The sequence below is a fragment of the Pseudophryne corroboree genome, unplaced genomic scaffold (assembly GCF_028390025.1).
Source record: "Pseudophryne corroboree isolate aPseCor3 unplaced genomic scaffold, aPseCor3.hap2 scaffold_748, whole genome shotgun sequence".
Lineage (NCBI taxonomy): Eukaryota > Metazoa > Chordata > Amphibia > Anura > Myobatrachidae > Pseudophryne > Pseudophryne corroboree.
Window position 1 is genome coordinate 279,748 of NW_026970328.1, and position 14,793 is coordinate 294,540.

Sequence of the window (14,793 nt, forward strand, 5' to 3'; positions counted from 1 at the left end):
CGGCTGCGTGTGACGTCACGCAGCCACCGTGGCCTGTCCCCCCAATGCTCCGGCCACGCCTGCATTGCCCGGACCGCGCTACCTAAATGGCGGCTTAACGCCGCCATCCAGCCCCCTCCCGCCGAGCGACCGCCTCTGCCTCAGAGGCGATCGCTAGGCAACGACGGCTGGCTTGGTCCTGCGCACTGCGGCGCCGGTGCATGTGCAGTTCCGACCCGATCGCTGCGATAAACTGCAGCGAGAGATCGGGTCAGAATGACCCCCATGTGCACTGCAGGTGGGGCAGATGTAACATGTGCAGAGAGAGTTAGATTTGGGTGTGGTGTGTTCAAACTGAAATCTTAATTGCAGTGTAAAAATAAAGCAGCCAGTATTTACCCTGCACAGAAACAATATAAACCACCCAAATCTCACTCTCTCTGCACATGTTACATCTGCCCCACCTGCAGTGCACATAGTTTTGCCCAACTGCTAACAAATTTGCTGCTACAATCAGGTCTGAATTACCCCCACAGTCAGTAATGTTATACAGATACTTTTGGGTCTCACCCCACTAGCTAAAGTCATAATATCTGGCACATGGGGCCTAATTCAGACTGGATGGCTGTAGCGGTATAGGTGCCGTTAGTAGGAGCCTGAGTAGAAACATGGTTCCAGGTACCATGTGGTAGGAGCCTGCCCACCGTAACAGGTGGTTACTGACGTGAGGGAATCCCCTATTGCCCTCTGACACCCAAACCAATCTGATCACTTGGCGTGGGCAGCAAGACGCATCCTGTCACAGGGGGGCACCTTGTGGAATACTGGGGTGTAAAATGTGGTATACTGTGGTGACAGTGGAACATAATATGTGGGCTTTGTGTGGCATACTGGGGGACAATATGTATTATACTACGGGATCACTGGGAGGGTCTGTGACATAGCATGGGGGTCTCTTTTTCATACTGCGGGGGCACTGGAATGTATTATCAATATTTATACTGGGGGGCACTGTACCATAATGTGCATAATGGGGGCACTGGAACATAATATTAACATAGGGGCTCTATGTAGCATACAGGGGTGCATTGTGTGGGATCCTGAGTAGGCTGTGTCTCATACTGAGCCACTGTGGCATAATAAGGGTAACTGTGTGGCATAATGGGGGCACTGTGTGGCATAATGTACAAAATGGAGGCACTGTGTGGCATAATGTACAAAATGGAGGCACCGTGTGGCATAATGTACATAATGGAGGCACTGTGTGGCATAATGTACATACTGTGGGCACTGTGTGGCATAGTGTGCATAATGGGGGCCCTATGTGGCATAATGTACATAATGGGGGCACTGTGTGGCATAGTGTGCATAATGGGGGCACTGTGTGGCATAGTGTACATAATGAAGGCCCTATGTGGCATAATGTACATAATGGGGGCACTGTGTGGCATAGTGTCCATAATGTGGGCACTGTGTGGCATAGTGTGCATAATGGGGGCCCTATGTGGCATAATGTACATAATGGGGGCACTGTGTGGCATAGTGTGCATAATGGGGGCACTGTGTGGCATAGTGTACATAATGGGAGCACTGTGTGGCATAGTGTGCATAATGGGGGCACTGTGTGGCATAGTGTACATAATGAAGGCCCTATGTGGCATAATGTACATAATGGGGGCACTGTGTGGCATAGTGTGCATAATGGGGGCACTGTGTGGCATAGTGTACATAATGAAGGCCCTATGTGGCATAATGTACATAATGGGGGCACTTTGTGGCATAGTGTACATAATGAAGGCCCTATGTGGCATAATGTACATAATGGGGGCACTGTGTGGCATAGTGTGCATAATGGGGGCACTGTGCGGCATAGTGTACATAATGGAGGCCCTATGTGGCATAATGTACATAATGGGGGCAATGTGTGGCATAATTTTCATAATGGAGGCCCTGTGTGGCATAATGTACATAATGGAGGCCCTGTGTGGCATAATGTACATAATGGGGGCACTGTGTGGCATAGTGTGCATAATGGGGGCACTGTATGGCATAGTGTACATAATGGGAGCACTGTGTGGCATAGTGTGCATAATGGGGGCACTGTGTGGCATAGTGTACATAATGAAGGCCCTATGTGGCATAATGTACATAATGGGGGCACTGTGTGGCATAGTGTGCATAATGGGGGCACTGTGTGGCATAGTGTACATAATGGGAGCACTGTGTGGCATAGTGTGCATAATAGGGGCACTGTGTGGCATAGTGTACATAATGAAGGCCCTATGTGGCATAATGTACATAATGGGGGCACTGTGTGGCATAGTGTGCATAATGGGGGCACTGTGTGGCATAGTGTGCATAATGGGGGCACTGTGTGGCATAGTGTACATAATGAAGGCCCTATGTGGCATAATGTACATAATGGGGGCACTTTGTGGCATAGTGTACATAATGAAGGCCCTATGTGGCATAATGTACATAATGGGGGCACTGTGTGGCATAGTGTGCATAATGGGGGCACTGTGCGGCATAGTGTACATAATGGAGGCCCTATGTGGCATAATGTACATAATGGGGGCAATGTGTGGCATAATTTTCATAATGGAGGCCCTGTGTGGCATAATGTACATAATGGAGGCCCTGTGTGGCATAATGTACATAATGGAGGCCCTGTGTGGCATAATGTACATAATGGGGGCACTGTGTGGCATAGTGTGCATAATGGGGGCACTGTGTGGCATAGTGTACATAATGGGAGCACTGTGTGGCATAGTGTGCATAATGGGGGCACTGTGTGGCATAGTGTACATAATGAAGGCCCTATGTGGCATAATGTACATAATGGGGGCACTGTGTGGCATAGTGTGCATAATGGGGGCACTGTGTGGCATAGTGTACATAATGGGAGCACTGTGTGGCATAGTGTGCATAATGGGGGCACTGTGTGGCATAGTGTACATAATGAAGGCCCTATGTGGCATAATGTACATAATGGGGGCACTGTGTGGCATAGTGTGCATAATGGGGGCACTGTGTGGCATAGTGTGCATAATGGGGGCACTGTGTGGCATAGTGTACATAATAAAGGCCCTATGTGGCATAATGTACATAATGGGGGCACTTTGTGGAATAGTGTACATAATGAAGGCCCTATGTGGCATAATGTACATAATGGGGGCACTGTGTGGCATAGTGTGCATAATGGGGGCACTGTGCGGCATAGTGTACATAATGGAGGCCCTATGTGGCATAATGTACATAATGGGGGCAATGTGTGGCATAATTTTCATAATGGAGGCCCTGTGTGGCATAATGTACATAATGGAGGCCCTGTGTGGCATAATGTACATAATGGGGGCACTGTGTGGCATAGTGTGCATAATGGGGGCACTGTGTGGCATAGTGTACATAATGGGAGCACTGTGTGGCATAGTGTGCATAATGGGGGCACTGTGTGGCATAGTGTACATAATGAAGGCCCTATGTGGCATAATGTACATAATGGGGGCACTGTGTGGCATAGTGTGCATAATGGGGGCACTGTGTGGCATAGTGTACATAATGGGAGCACTGTGTGGCATAGTGTGCATAATGGGGGCACTGTGTGGCATAGTGTACATAATGAAGGCCCTATGTGGCATAATGTACATAATGGGGGCACTGTGTGGCATAGTGTGCATAATGGGGGCACTGTGTGGCATAGTGTACATAATGGAGGCCCTATGTGGCATAATGTACATAATGGGGGCATTGTGTGGCATAGTGTGCATAATGGGGGCACTGTGTGGCATAGTGTACATAATGGAGGCCCTATGTGGCATAATGTACATAATGGGGGCACTGTGTGGCATAATGTACATAATGGAGGCCCTGTGTGGCATAATGTACATAATGGAGGCCCTGTGTGGCATAATGTACATAATGGGGGCACTGTGTGGCATAGTGTGCATAATGGGGGCACTGTGTGGCATATTGTACATAATGGGGGCACTGTGTGGCATAGTGTACATAATGAAGGCCCTATGTGGCATAATGTACATAATGGGGGCACTGTGTGGCATAGTGTGCATAATGGGGGCACTGTGTGGCATAGTGTACAAAATGGGAGCACTGTGTGGCATAGTGTGCATAATGGGGGCACTGTGTGGCATAGTGTACATAATGAAGGCCCTATGTGGCATAATGTACATAATGGGGGCACTGTGTGGCATAGTGTGCATAATGGGGGCACTGTGTGGCATAGTGTGCATAATGGGGGCACTATGTGGCATAATGTACATAATGGGGGCACTGTGTGGCATAATGTACATAATGGAGGCCCTGTGTGGCATAATGTACATAATGGGGGCACTGTGTGGCATAGTGTGCATAATGGGGGCACTGTGTGGCATAGTGTGCATAATGGGGGCACTATGTGGCATAATGTACATAATGGGGGCACTGTGTGGCATAATGTACATAATGGAGGCCCTGTGTGGCATAATGTACATAATGGGGGCACTGTGTGGCATAGTGTGCATAATGGGGGCACTGTGTGGCATAGTGTACATAATGGGAGCACTGTGTGGCATAGTGTGCATAATGGGGGCACTGTGTGGCATAGTGTGCATAATGGAGGCACTGTGTGGCATAGTGTACATAATGGGGGCACTTTGTGGCATAATGTGCAAAATGGGGAAACTGTATGGTATAGTGTGCATAATGAAGGCATTGTGTGGCGAAATGCATAGCATAGTATAGCATAGTAACTAAGGTTGAAAAAAGACAATTGTCTATCGAGTTCAACCTATTTGTGGTCTCCTATGCAGTCTTATTATAGGACTAGTTATTTTTGTGTTAGGACTAGTTATAGTAACTATAATGCGTGCCTACGCCACATAACCCTGAATATCTTTATCCAATAGGAATTTATCTAACCAATTCTTAAAGGTGTTGACTGAGTCCGCCATTACTACTCCCTCAGACAGGGAATTCCAAACACGTATTGTCCTTACTGTGAAAAAACCTTTTTGCCTCAATGTGTGGAAACTCCTCTCCTCTAACCTAAGCGAGTGACCACGTGTCCTCTGTGCTGATCTTATTGAAAACAGGTCCCTCCCGAGCTCTTTGTATTGACCCCTTATATATTTGTAGATGTTGATCATGTCCCCTCTTAGTCTCCTCTTCTCCAGTGTAAACATGCCTAGCCTTGCAAGCCTTTCCTCGTATTCCAGCGTCTCCAGGCCCTTAATTAGTTTGGTCGCCCGCCTCTGAACCTTTTCTAGCTCCAGGATATCCTTTTTGTACTATGGTGCCCAAAATTGCACACAGTATTCAAGATGAGGCCTCACTAGTGATTTATATAATGGGAGTATAATACTTTTGTCTCTTGCATCAATTCCCCATTTTATGCATGCTAATATCTTAATAGCCTTCTTTGCTGCACTCCTACTTTGGGTACTGCTGCTTAATTTGTTATCTATGTGAACCCCTAAGTCTTTTTCGAGTACAGAATCCCCTAATATTACCCCATTTAGTATGTAGGTGTTATTTTTGGTCTTGCCCCCCACAGTGCATTACCTTACACTTGTCTGTGTTGAAACTCATTCTCCATTTTGCCGCCCAGCTTCCAGTTTAGTTAAGTCATTCTGAAGAGACTCAGCGTCCCCTCCGTATTTATAACTTTACACAATTTGGTATCGTCTGCGAAAATTGATACCATGCTCTCTAGACCTACTGTTAGGTCGTTGATGAAAATGTTGAACAAAAGTGGTCCAAGTACAGACCCTTGTGGCACACCACTTAGTACTTTAGTCCAATCTGAAAATGATCCATTGACCACAACACACTGCTCCCTATTATCTAACCAATTACTGACCCAAGTGCATATTGTGCTCCCTAGCCCTTTTTCTTGTAGCTTGTAGATAAGACGCATGTGTGGTACAGTGTCAAAAGCTTTGGCAAAGTCTAAAAAGATTATATCCACCTCATTACCCTGATCCAGGTTCGCACTTACTGTTTCATAAAAGCCAAGTAAGTTGGTTTGACATGATCTGTCCTTCACAAATCCATGTTGGTTCCTTTTAATGACCTTATTTGCTTCAAGGAACTTTTGAATATTGTCCCTTAGAATACCTTCCAATACTTTCCCCAATATAGATGTAAGACTAACTGGTCTATAATTACCTGGTTCAGCTTTGCTAGCCTTTTTAAATATCGGCACTACCTCCGCTATACGCCAGTCTTTGGGAAACATACCCGATTTAACTGAATCCATGAAGATCAAAAATAGAGGTCTTGCTAGTTCAGCGTGAAGCTTCATAAGAACCCTTGGGTGAATTCCATCGGGACCCGGTGACTTATTAATCTTTAACTTTTTTAATTGGTCACAGACTACCTCCTCACATAAATAAGCATTTAGCAGTGGGACATTATCTTTGTTGAGATTTTGTGTTAGACCCAGCATTTGGTCCTCCCAGGTAAAAACGGTTGAAAAAAACTTGTTTAGTTTGTTTGCTATGTCATTATCATTTTTGATTAAGACTCTCCTCTTGTCCTTTAAAGGGCCTATACTCTCCTTCTTTAGTCTCTTGCTGTTGATGTACTAAAAAAAAAATAAAAAAAAAATTGGGATTCGCTTTGCTTTGCTTTCCTTTGCTACTAGTTTTTCAGTTTCTACTTTAGCTGCTCTTATTCCTTTTTTGCGTATTTTGTTACAGTCCTTATAGTGCTGAAATGACTCCGCACCCCCCTCAGATTTGTATATTTTAAATGCCCGTTTTTTTTGTCCATTAATTCCTTTATATTTTTGTTAAACCACATTGGTTTGGGATTTTTTTCCATTTTTTTTGCTGCTGGTGGGAATAAATTTATGAGTATTATTAATTAGCAGTGATTTTAATACATCCCATTTCTCTGTAGTATTTTTCCGTTGAAACAGAATTTCCCATTCAATGTCCCTTAACGCTTCCTTCATCATGTCAAAGTTGGCTTTGAAATGGGAGCACTGTGTGGCATAGTGTACATAATGGGAGCACTGTGTGGCATAGTGTACATAATGGGGGCACTGTGTGGCATAGTGTACATAATTGGGGCACTGTGTGGCATAGTGTACATAATGGGGGCACTGTGTGGCATAGTGTACATAATGGGGGCACTGTGTGGCATAGTGTGCATAATGGGGGCACTGTGTGGCATAGTGTGCATAATGGGGGCACTGTGTGGCATAATGTTTTATTGGTTGAGGCCCCCATAAATTAGTTGCCCGGGGGCCACACAGATCTTAATCTAGCACACTAGGTGATTTTATATATTTTTGTGTTGATTGTAAGATTAATGGATGTGTACAACATTTTCTGATTAAATTAACATTTTTATAACATGTAGCTGCTTCTGACATATTCTGATACATTAGTATAACAGTAATAAGGAATTTATTCTTCATTCGGTGCTGGCAGAGGGCACTGAGCTCATTCGGTGCTGGCAGAGGGCACTGAGCTCATTCGGTGCTGGCAGAGGGCACTGAGATAGGCAGTCGGGATGTATTTGAGGAGACTAATACCTCTTTTCCACTTAAAGCACGGGTCGCAGCAGTGTCGCCTGGCACGGCTGCGACCCGTGCTACAGCCCCCTAATGACAGCGCTCACCAACCCGTTGACACTAGACAGCTAGCCGGGTTGAACACGTGTTCAACCCGGCTAGCTACCCAGGTAGGATTCCCGGATCACTTGATCCGGGAATTTGCCGGGGGACCCGTTTCCACTAGGGAAAAACACGGGTAAATGCGCGCCCCCGCGCATTTACCCGTGTTTTAAGGAGCTAGTGGAAAATGGGTATAATGGACAAGAACTTTGTGCTCGTGTTCATCTTATTTCTCTCTTTGGTTTGCAGGTGGGCAGATCTCTCACTGTAGATACCAGGAGGGCTGTCAGCATAGGGCTAATGCATCTCAGTATCCACATCATCGGGTACCTGTGATCTCAGTGAACCTATTGTCTATAGTTTGTGATTTAAATGCAATATACCCAGGGGTGTAGCGAGGGTGGCTCTAGTGGAGCGAGATCCGGGCACTAAAAAAGTTAGAGGGGGCACTGCCATCTGCCACCTCCCCTTCCTGTGAGCCACTGTACTGGCAGCCGCAGAGCAGGAGGAGGAGAAGCAGAGGGTCGCACACTGACTTGGAGACTAGGTAGGGAACAGGACAGGCCAGAGGTGACAGCAGGAGACACTGACAGTCGGCACATGCCGGAGCTCTGCCACCCTCTTTATGTCTCACTGTCTGCTTACAGCTGTGCTGCAGGGTTACTTCTGTCCTGCAGCACCTCTCTTCCCCTGCTGCTGCAGCACCTCTCTCCACATTGATCCTGCATCACCTGTCTTTGCAGCAACTGGTGCAGCACCTCTTTCTACCCTGACTTCTGCAGCACCTCTCTCTGCCCTTCAGGCTGCTGCAGCATGACGTGTATAAGGAGTACTACTGTGTGTCATGACGTGTATAAGGAGTACTACTGTGTGTCATGACGTGTATAAGGGGTACTACTGTGTGGCATAACGTGTATAAGGGGTACTACTGTGTGTCATGACGTATATAAGGGGTACTACTGTGTGTCATGACGTGTATAAGGGTACTGTGTGTCATGACGTGTATAAGGGTTACTACTGTGTGTCATGACGTGTATAAGGGGTACTACTGTGTGTCATGACGTGTATAAGGGGTACTACTGTGTGTCATGACGTGTATAAGGGGTACTACTGTGTGTCATGACGTGTATAAGGGGTACTACTGTGTGTCATGACGTGTATAAGGGGTACTACTATGTGGCATAACGTGTATAAGGAGTACTACTGTGTGGTGTAATGTAGATAACAGACTCTACTGTGTGGCATAACATTTATAAGGGGTACTACTGTGTGGCATAACATGTATAAGGGGTACTACTGTGTGGCATAACATTTATAAGGGGTACTACTGTGTGGCATAACATGTATAAGGGGTACTACTGTGTGGCATAACGTATAAGGGGTACTACTGTGTGGCATAACATGTATAAGGGGTACTACTGTGTGGCATAACATGTATAAGGGGTACTACTGTGTGGCATAATGTGTATAAGGGGTACTACTGTGTGGCATAACATGTATAAGGGGTACTACTGTGTGGCATAACGTGTATAAGGGGTACTACTGTGTGGCATAACATGTATAATGGGTACTACTGTGTGGTGTAATGTAAATAACAGACTCTACTGTGTGGCATAACATTTATAAGGGGTACTACTGTATGGCATAACGTATAAGGGGTACTACTGTGTGGCATAATGTGTATAAGGGGTACTACTGTGTGTCATGACGTGTATAAGGGGTACTACTGTGTGTCATGAACTATATAAGGGGTACTACTGTGTGGCATAATGTGTATAAGGGGTACTACTGTGTGGTGTAATGTAAATACCATACTCTACTGTGTGGCATAACATTTATAAGGGGTACTACTGTGTAGCATAACGTATAAGGGGTACTACTGTGTGTCATGACGTGTATAAGGGGTACTACTGTGTGGCATAATGTGTATAAGGGGTACTACTGTGTGGCATAATGTGTATAAGGGGTACTACTGTGTGGCATAACGTATAAGGGGTACTACTGTGTGGTGTAATGTAAATAACAGACACTACTGTGTGGTGTTATGTGAATTGGTACTATTCTGTGGCCATGCAATTTCCCAATGAAGCCATTATTTATGTATCATTAGCAGTAATTTATACAGTGCACACATATTTTGCAGCACTTTACAGAGAATATTTTGCCAATCAGGCCGTGCCCCATGGGAGATTATAATCTATATTTCTTACCACACACACAGACACACACACACACACACACACACACACACACACACACACACACACGGGTTAATTTTTGTTGCGACCCAGTAAACCTACCAGTATTTTTATTTATTTTTTGTATTGTGGGAGGAAACCTGAGTGCCAGGAATAAAAAAAACTAAGCAAGCATGGGGAGAATATACAAACTCCACACAGTTTGGGCCATGCTAGGAATCAAACCCATGACCTCAGTGCTGTGAGATAGTACTACATCATTCATACTGCCATGCTCCTATATTGTTGTTGCAAGCCTTCACCACGCGCTGACCCTATTTAAAACATGGGGGCACCAAATGGAAACTATTGCCCCAAGCTCCTCAAGGTCTAGAACCGGCCCTGTCACCAAATTAGGATTTTTAAATATTGTTTTTCTTTAAATGTAACATGCCACCACCAGGGCCGTCTTTTTGTTTGCGCTCAATGGGCACTTTCTCTACGGCCTAAGGAGTATATGTGCCCTATGTTGATAGCTGAAGGTCCCCTTTTTCCAGGGGTACCAGATTTTTGAAAATCGTCCCTAGGGAACCAGAGATATTCGACTTCAAAGCAGTGGTTCCCATCCAAGCCTGTTAAATCCTCTTCCCAGCCAGATATCTCGGGTTCTGTCTGACTTAGCGTTTTTCTGAGGCTATACTCCAAAAGCTGGGACTCTCCCCTTTTGGTGGACAATAGCAACTTGTCTCTACTATGCCTAGAACCAGAGATATCAGCCTTCCAGCAGCCGGTCCCTGCTCCAGCTCCACACGCCTGGTATGCAGTTTATATTTACATTGGTGGATTGCTCTGGCTCCTTTACTCTGATCCCCAAGTCCCCAGTACTTCCTAAAAGGTGGGATTCTCGTGTTTTATTCCATTAACAGTTATTTCCAGGAATTGGCGATATCTGCAGTCAGGGAAACTCCCACCGGAAAATGATGAATATTAAGCCCACTCCACTATCCACCCCTCCCCTGCATATTAAACACCCCCTACCACCCAGGAAATCATGTACCGGGGCCCCTTCATTCAGCACAATGCCCCCCTCTACAGTTTAGTGTTCTCCCTCCCGCCCCATCTCTCACAATCTGTTCAGTAAAGGAGCAATTAGCAGAAATGATTACTCCAGGTCCTACATGTTGAGCAGAAGATAGAACACCCTACTGGCCACGGGACATCAAAGCTGCCGATGATAGGACCCACCAACCCTACCGCTGGAAGATGGGTACGGACCCCAGTGCATTTCTTTGTCCAGGGGTCTACACTGCTGCTAAGGTGGCCCTGGCCACCACTTGTTGGCCAGGCCCCCAGTTCAGTACAGGGGAGCAGAGGAGGGGGCACCAAAACGTACCCTTGCTCCAGGCACAATGATGCCTAGCTACACCTCTGAATATACAGCAATCTGTAATTGTGAAATAATTGCATGCTCCCATCATCGGGCAGACCCACAGGGGATCACTGGTGACATCACACAGACACACAGGGGATCACTGGTGACATCACACAGACACACAGGGGATCACTGGTGACATCACACAGACACAGAGGGGATCACTGGTGACATCACACAGACACACAGGGGATCACTGGTGACATCACACAGACACACAGGGGATCACTGGTGACATCACACAGAGGATCACTGGTGACATCACACAGACACACAGGGGATCACTGGTGACATCACACAGACACACAGGGAATCACTGGTGACATCACACAGACACACAGGGGATCACTGGTGACATCACACAGAGGATCACTGGTGACATCACACAGACACACAGGGGATCACTGGTGACATCACACAGACACACAGGGGATCACTGGTGACATCACACAGACACACAGGGAATCACTGGTGACATCACACAGACACACAGGGGATCACTGGTGACATCACACAGACACACAGGGAATCACTGGTGACATCACACAGACACACAGGGAATCACTGGTGACATCACACAGAGGATCACTGGTGACATCACACAGACACACAGGGGATCACTGGTGACATCACACAGACAAACAGGGGGCCACTGGTGACATCACACAGACACACAGGGGATCACTGGTGACATCACACAGACACACAGGGAATCACTGGTGACATCACACAGACACACAGGGGATCACTGGTGACATCACACAGACACACAGGGAATCACTGGTGACATCACACAGACACACAGGGGATCACTGGTGACATCACACAGACACACAGGGGATCACTGGTGACATCACACAGACACACAGGGAATCACTGGTGACATCACACAGACACACAGGGAATCACTGGTGACATCACACAGAGGATCACTGGTGACATCACACAGACACACAGGGGATCACTGGGACATTCCAGCCAATGAATGAGCTTTCCTGGTAATTCCTTCACCCTCTGTTAGCCATGGCAAATGTTCATTTACATGAAATTTACTGACCTATCAGTAAATAAAATATACTAAATGCATTTACAATAATAATTTCATACATGTCTTCCTATATTTGGTGGAATACATAGTTCCAGCCAAATCAGTGATATTATTGTAGTTTTTCATCTATTGATAATGTGATATTATTGTAGTTTTTCATCTATTGATAATGTGATATTAGTGTAGTTTTTCATCCATTGATAATGTGATATTATTGTAGTTTTTCATCTATTGATAATGTGATATTATTGTAGTTTTTCATCTATTGATAATGTCATCTTTCTTTTCAGGAAACTGTGCCATAATAAAACCATCGGAGCTCAGTCAGAACACGGAGAAACTTCTTGCAGATCTTCTTCCTCGTTACCTAGATCAGGTGATTAATGGATTAGATTCTAATACTGGTAGAAATGTCTGACGACACATTTTCCTATCATCTCCTGATTTCCAGCTGCCTCTCCTCCGGGATGTCCGTGTCTTCTTCATCTCTTCATACTCTGGCAGCACAGGTCACAGCCAATAATAACTTCCATACTTTACCTACATGTGTGATATTAAAGGGTTCTGATAAAGGCAGGCATTCCCAGGTGTCCATGTACAGTAGGTGGTGCAATGTTTATTATAACATAGAACGTCTAATGGAAATGAAAGTGATGAATTTCCAACTAGACTCAATGACATCACTGGGGAAGTTTCCTATATTGAGTGTTTTCCTGGGGTTGCCAAGTCCTGGGCATCATGTAGTGCCCAGGTACCGCGGTGTGACTTAATAATGGCGGCAGTCGACTTCTTTCAATTGTCCCGCCGATACTCCCACATCGTGATAGAGAGACAAGAGCCGTCTTCCCCCAATTCAGCCGACACAGAACCACTTGTAATGATCCAACACAATTTTACTGTTTACAAAGGATTTTTGCCAATAAAAAACAAATACAAATTTTTACAGAGGACACAAAACGTGATTACAAAAAAAACCAAATAAAAACAATAACAGGTTTTCTAAGCGTGCTCAGCTCAGGGTAGGTATTGATGTTCAGTGGGCAGAAGCAATTGAGTCTTTGAGCGCTACCACAGATATGACAGGTGATACAGGTGCACGGCTGGTCAGGCTTCTGAGAATGCAGTCACTAATAACCAGCAATCAGAGGTTAGTGTAGAACACAGGTAGGACAGGTTATACAGGTGCGTAGCTGGTCAGGCTTCTGAGAATGCAGTCATTAATAACCAGCAATCATAGGTTAGTGTAGAACACAAGTAGGACAGGTGATACAGGTGCACGGGCTGGTCAGGCTTCTGAGAATGCAGTCACTAATAACCAGCAATCAGAGGTTAGTGTAGCACACAGGTAGGACAGGTGATACAGGTGCACGGCTGGTCAGGCTTCTGAGAATGCAGTCACTAATCACCAGCAATCAGAGGTTAGTGTAGCACACAGGTAGGACAGGTGATACAGGTGCACGGCTGGTCAGGCTTCTGAGAATGCAGTCACTAATCACCAGCAATCAGAGGTTAGTGTAGCACACAGGTAGGACAGGTGATACAGGTGCACGGCTGGTCAGGCTTCTGAGAATGCAGTCACTAATAACCAGCAATCAGAGGTTAGTGTAGCACACAGGTAGGACAGGTGATGCAGGTGCACGGCTGGTCAGGCTTCTGAGAATGCAGTCATTAATAACCAGCAATCAGAGGTTAGTGTAGAACACAGGTAGGACAGGTGATACAGGTGCACGGGCTGGTCAGGCTTCTGAGAATGCAGTCATTAATAACCAGCAATCAGAGGTTAGTGTAGAACACAGGTAGGACAGGTGATACAGGTGCACGGCTGATCAGGCTTCTGAGAATGCAGTCACTAATAACCAGCAATCAGAGGTTAGTGTAGAACACAAGTAGGACAGGTGATACAGGTGCACGGCTGGTCAGGCTTCTGAGAATGCAGTCACTAATAACCAGCAATCAGAGGTTAGTGTAGAACACAGGTAGGACAGGTGATACAGGTGCACGGCTGATCAGGCTTCTGAGAATGCAGTCACTAATAACCAGCAATCAGAGGTTAGTGTAGAACACAGATAGGACAGGTGATACAGATGCACGGCTGGTCAGGCTTCTGAGAATGCAGTCACTAATAACCAGCAATCAGAGGTTAGTGTAGAACACAGGTAGAACAGGTGATACAGGTGCACGGCTGGTCAGGCTTCTGAGAATGCAGTCACTAATAACCAGCAATCAGAGGTTAGTGTAGCACACAGGTAGGACAGGTGATACAGGTGCACGGCTGGTCAGGCTTCTGAGCATGCAGTCACTAATCACCAGCAATCAGAGGTTAGTGTAGCACACAGGTAGGACAGGTGATACAGGTGCACGGCTGGTCAGGCTTCTGAGAATGCAGTCATTAATAACCAGCAATCATAGGTTAGTGTAGAACACAAGTAGGACAGGTGATACAGGTGCACGGGCTGGTCAGGCTTCTGAGAATGCAGTCACTAATAACCAGCAGTCAGAGGTTAGTGTAGAACACAGGTAGGACAGGTGATACAGG

At 46.0% G+C, this 14,793-nt stretch overlaps 1 protein-coding gene across 1 annotated transcript in view; it reads left to right on the forward strand.

Moving 5' to 3' along the window:
- Nucleotides 1-12,815, forward strand: part of LOC135040591 (aldehyde dehydrogenase family 3 member B1-like) — a 270,098-nt gene extending 257,283 nt beyond the window's left edge. Inside the window, exon 4 of the mRNA XM_063954834.1 lies at nt 12,548-12,815. Coding sequence (XP_063810904.1) covers nt 12,548-12,675 — 128 coding nt within the window. The 3' untranslated portion in view covers nt 12,676-12,815. The remainder of the gene's footprint in view (nt 1-12,547) is intronic.
- The last annotated feature ends 1,978 nt before the right edge of the window (nt 12,816-14,793 follow it).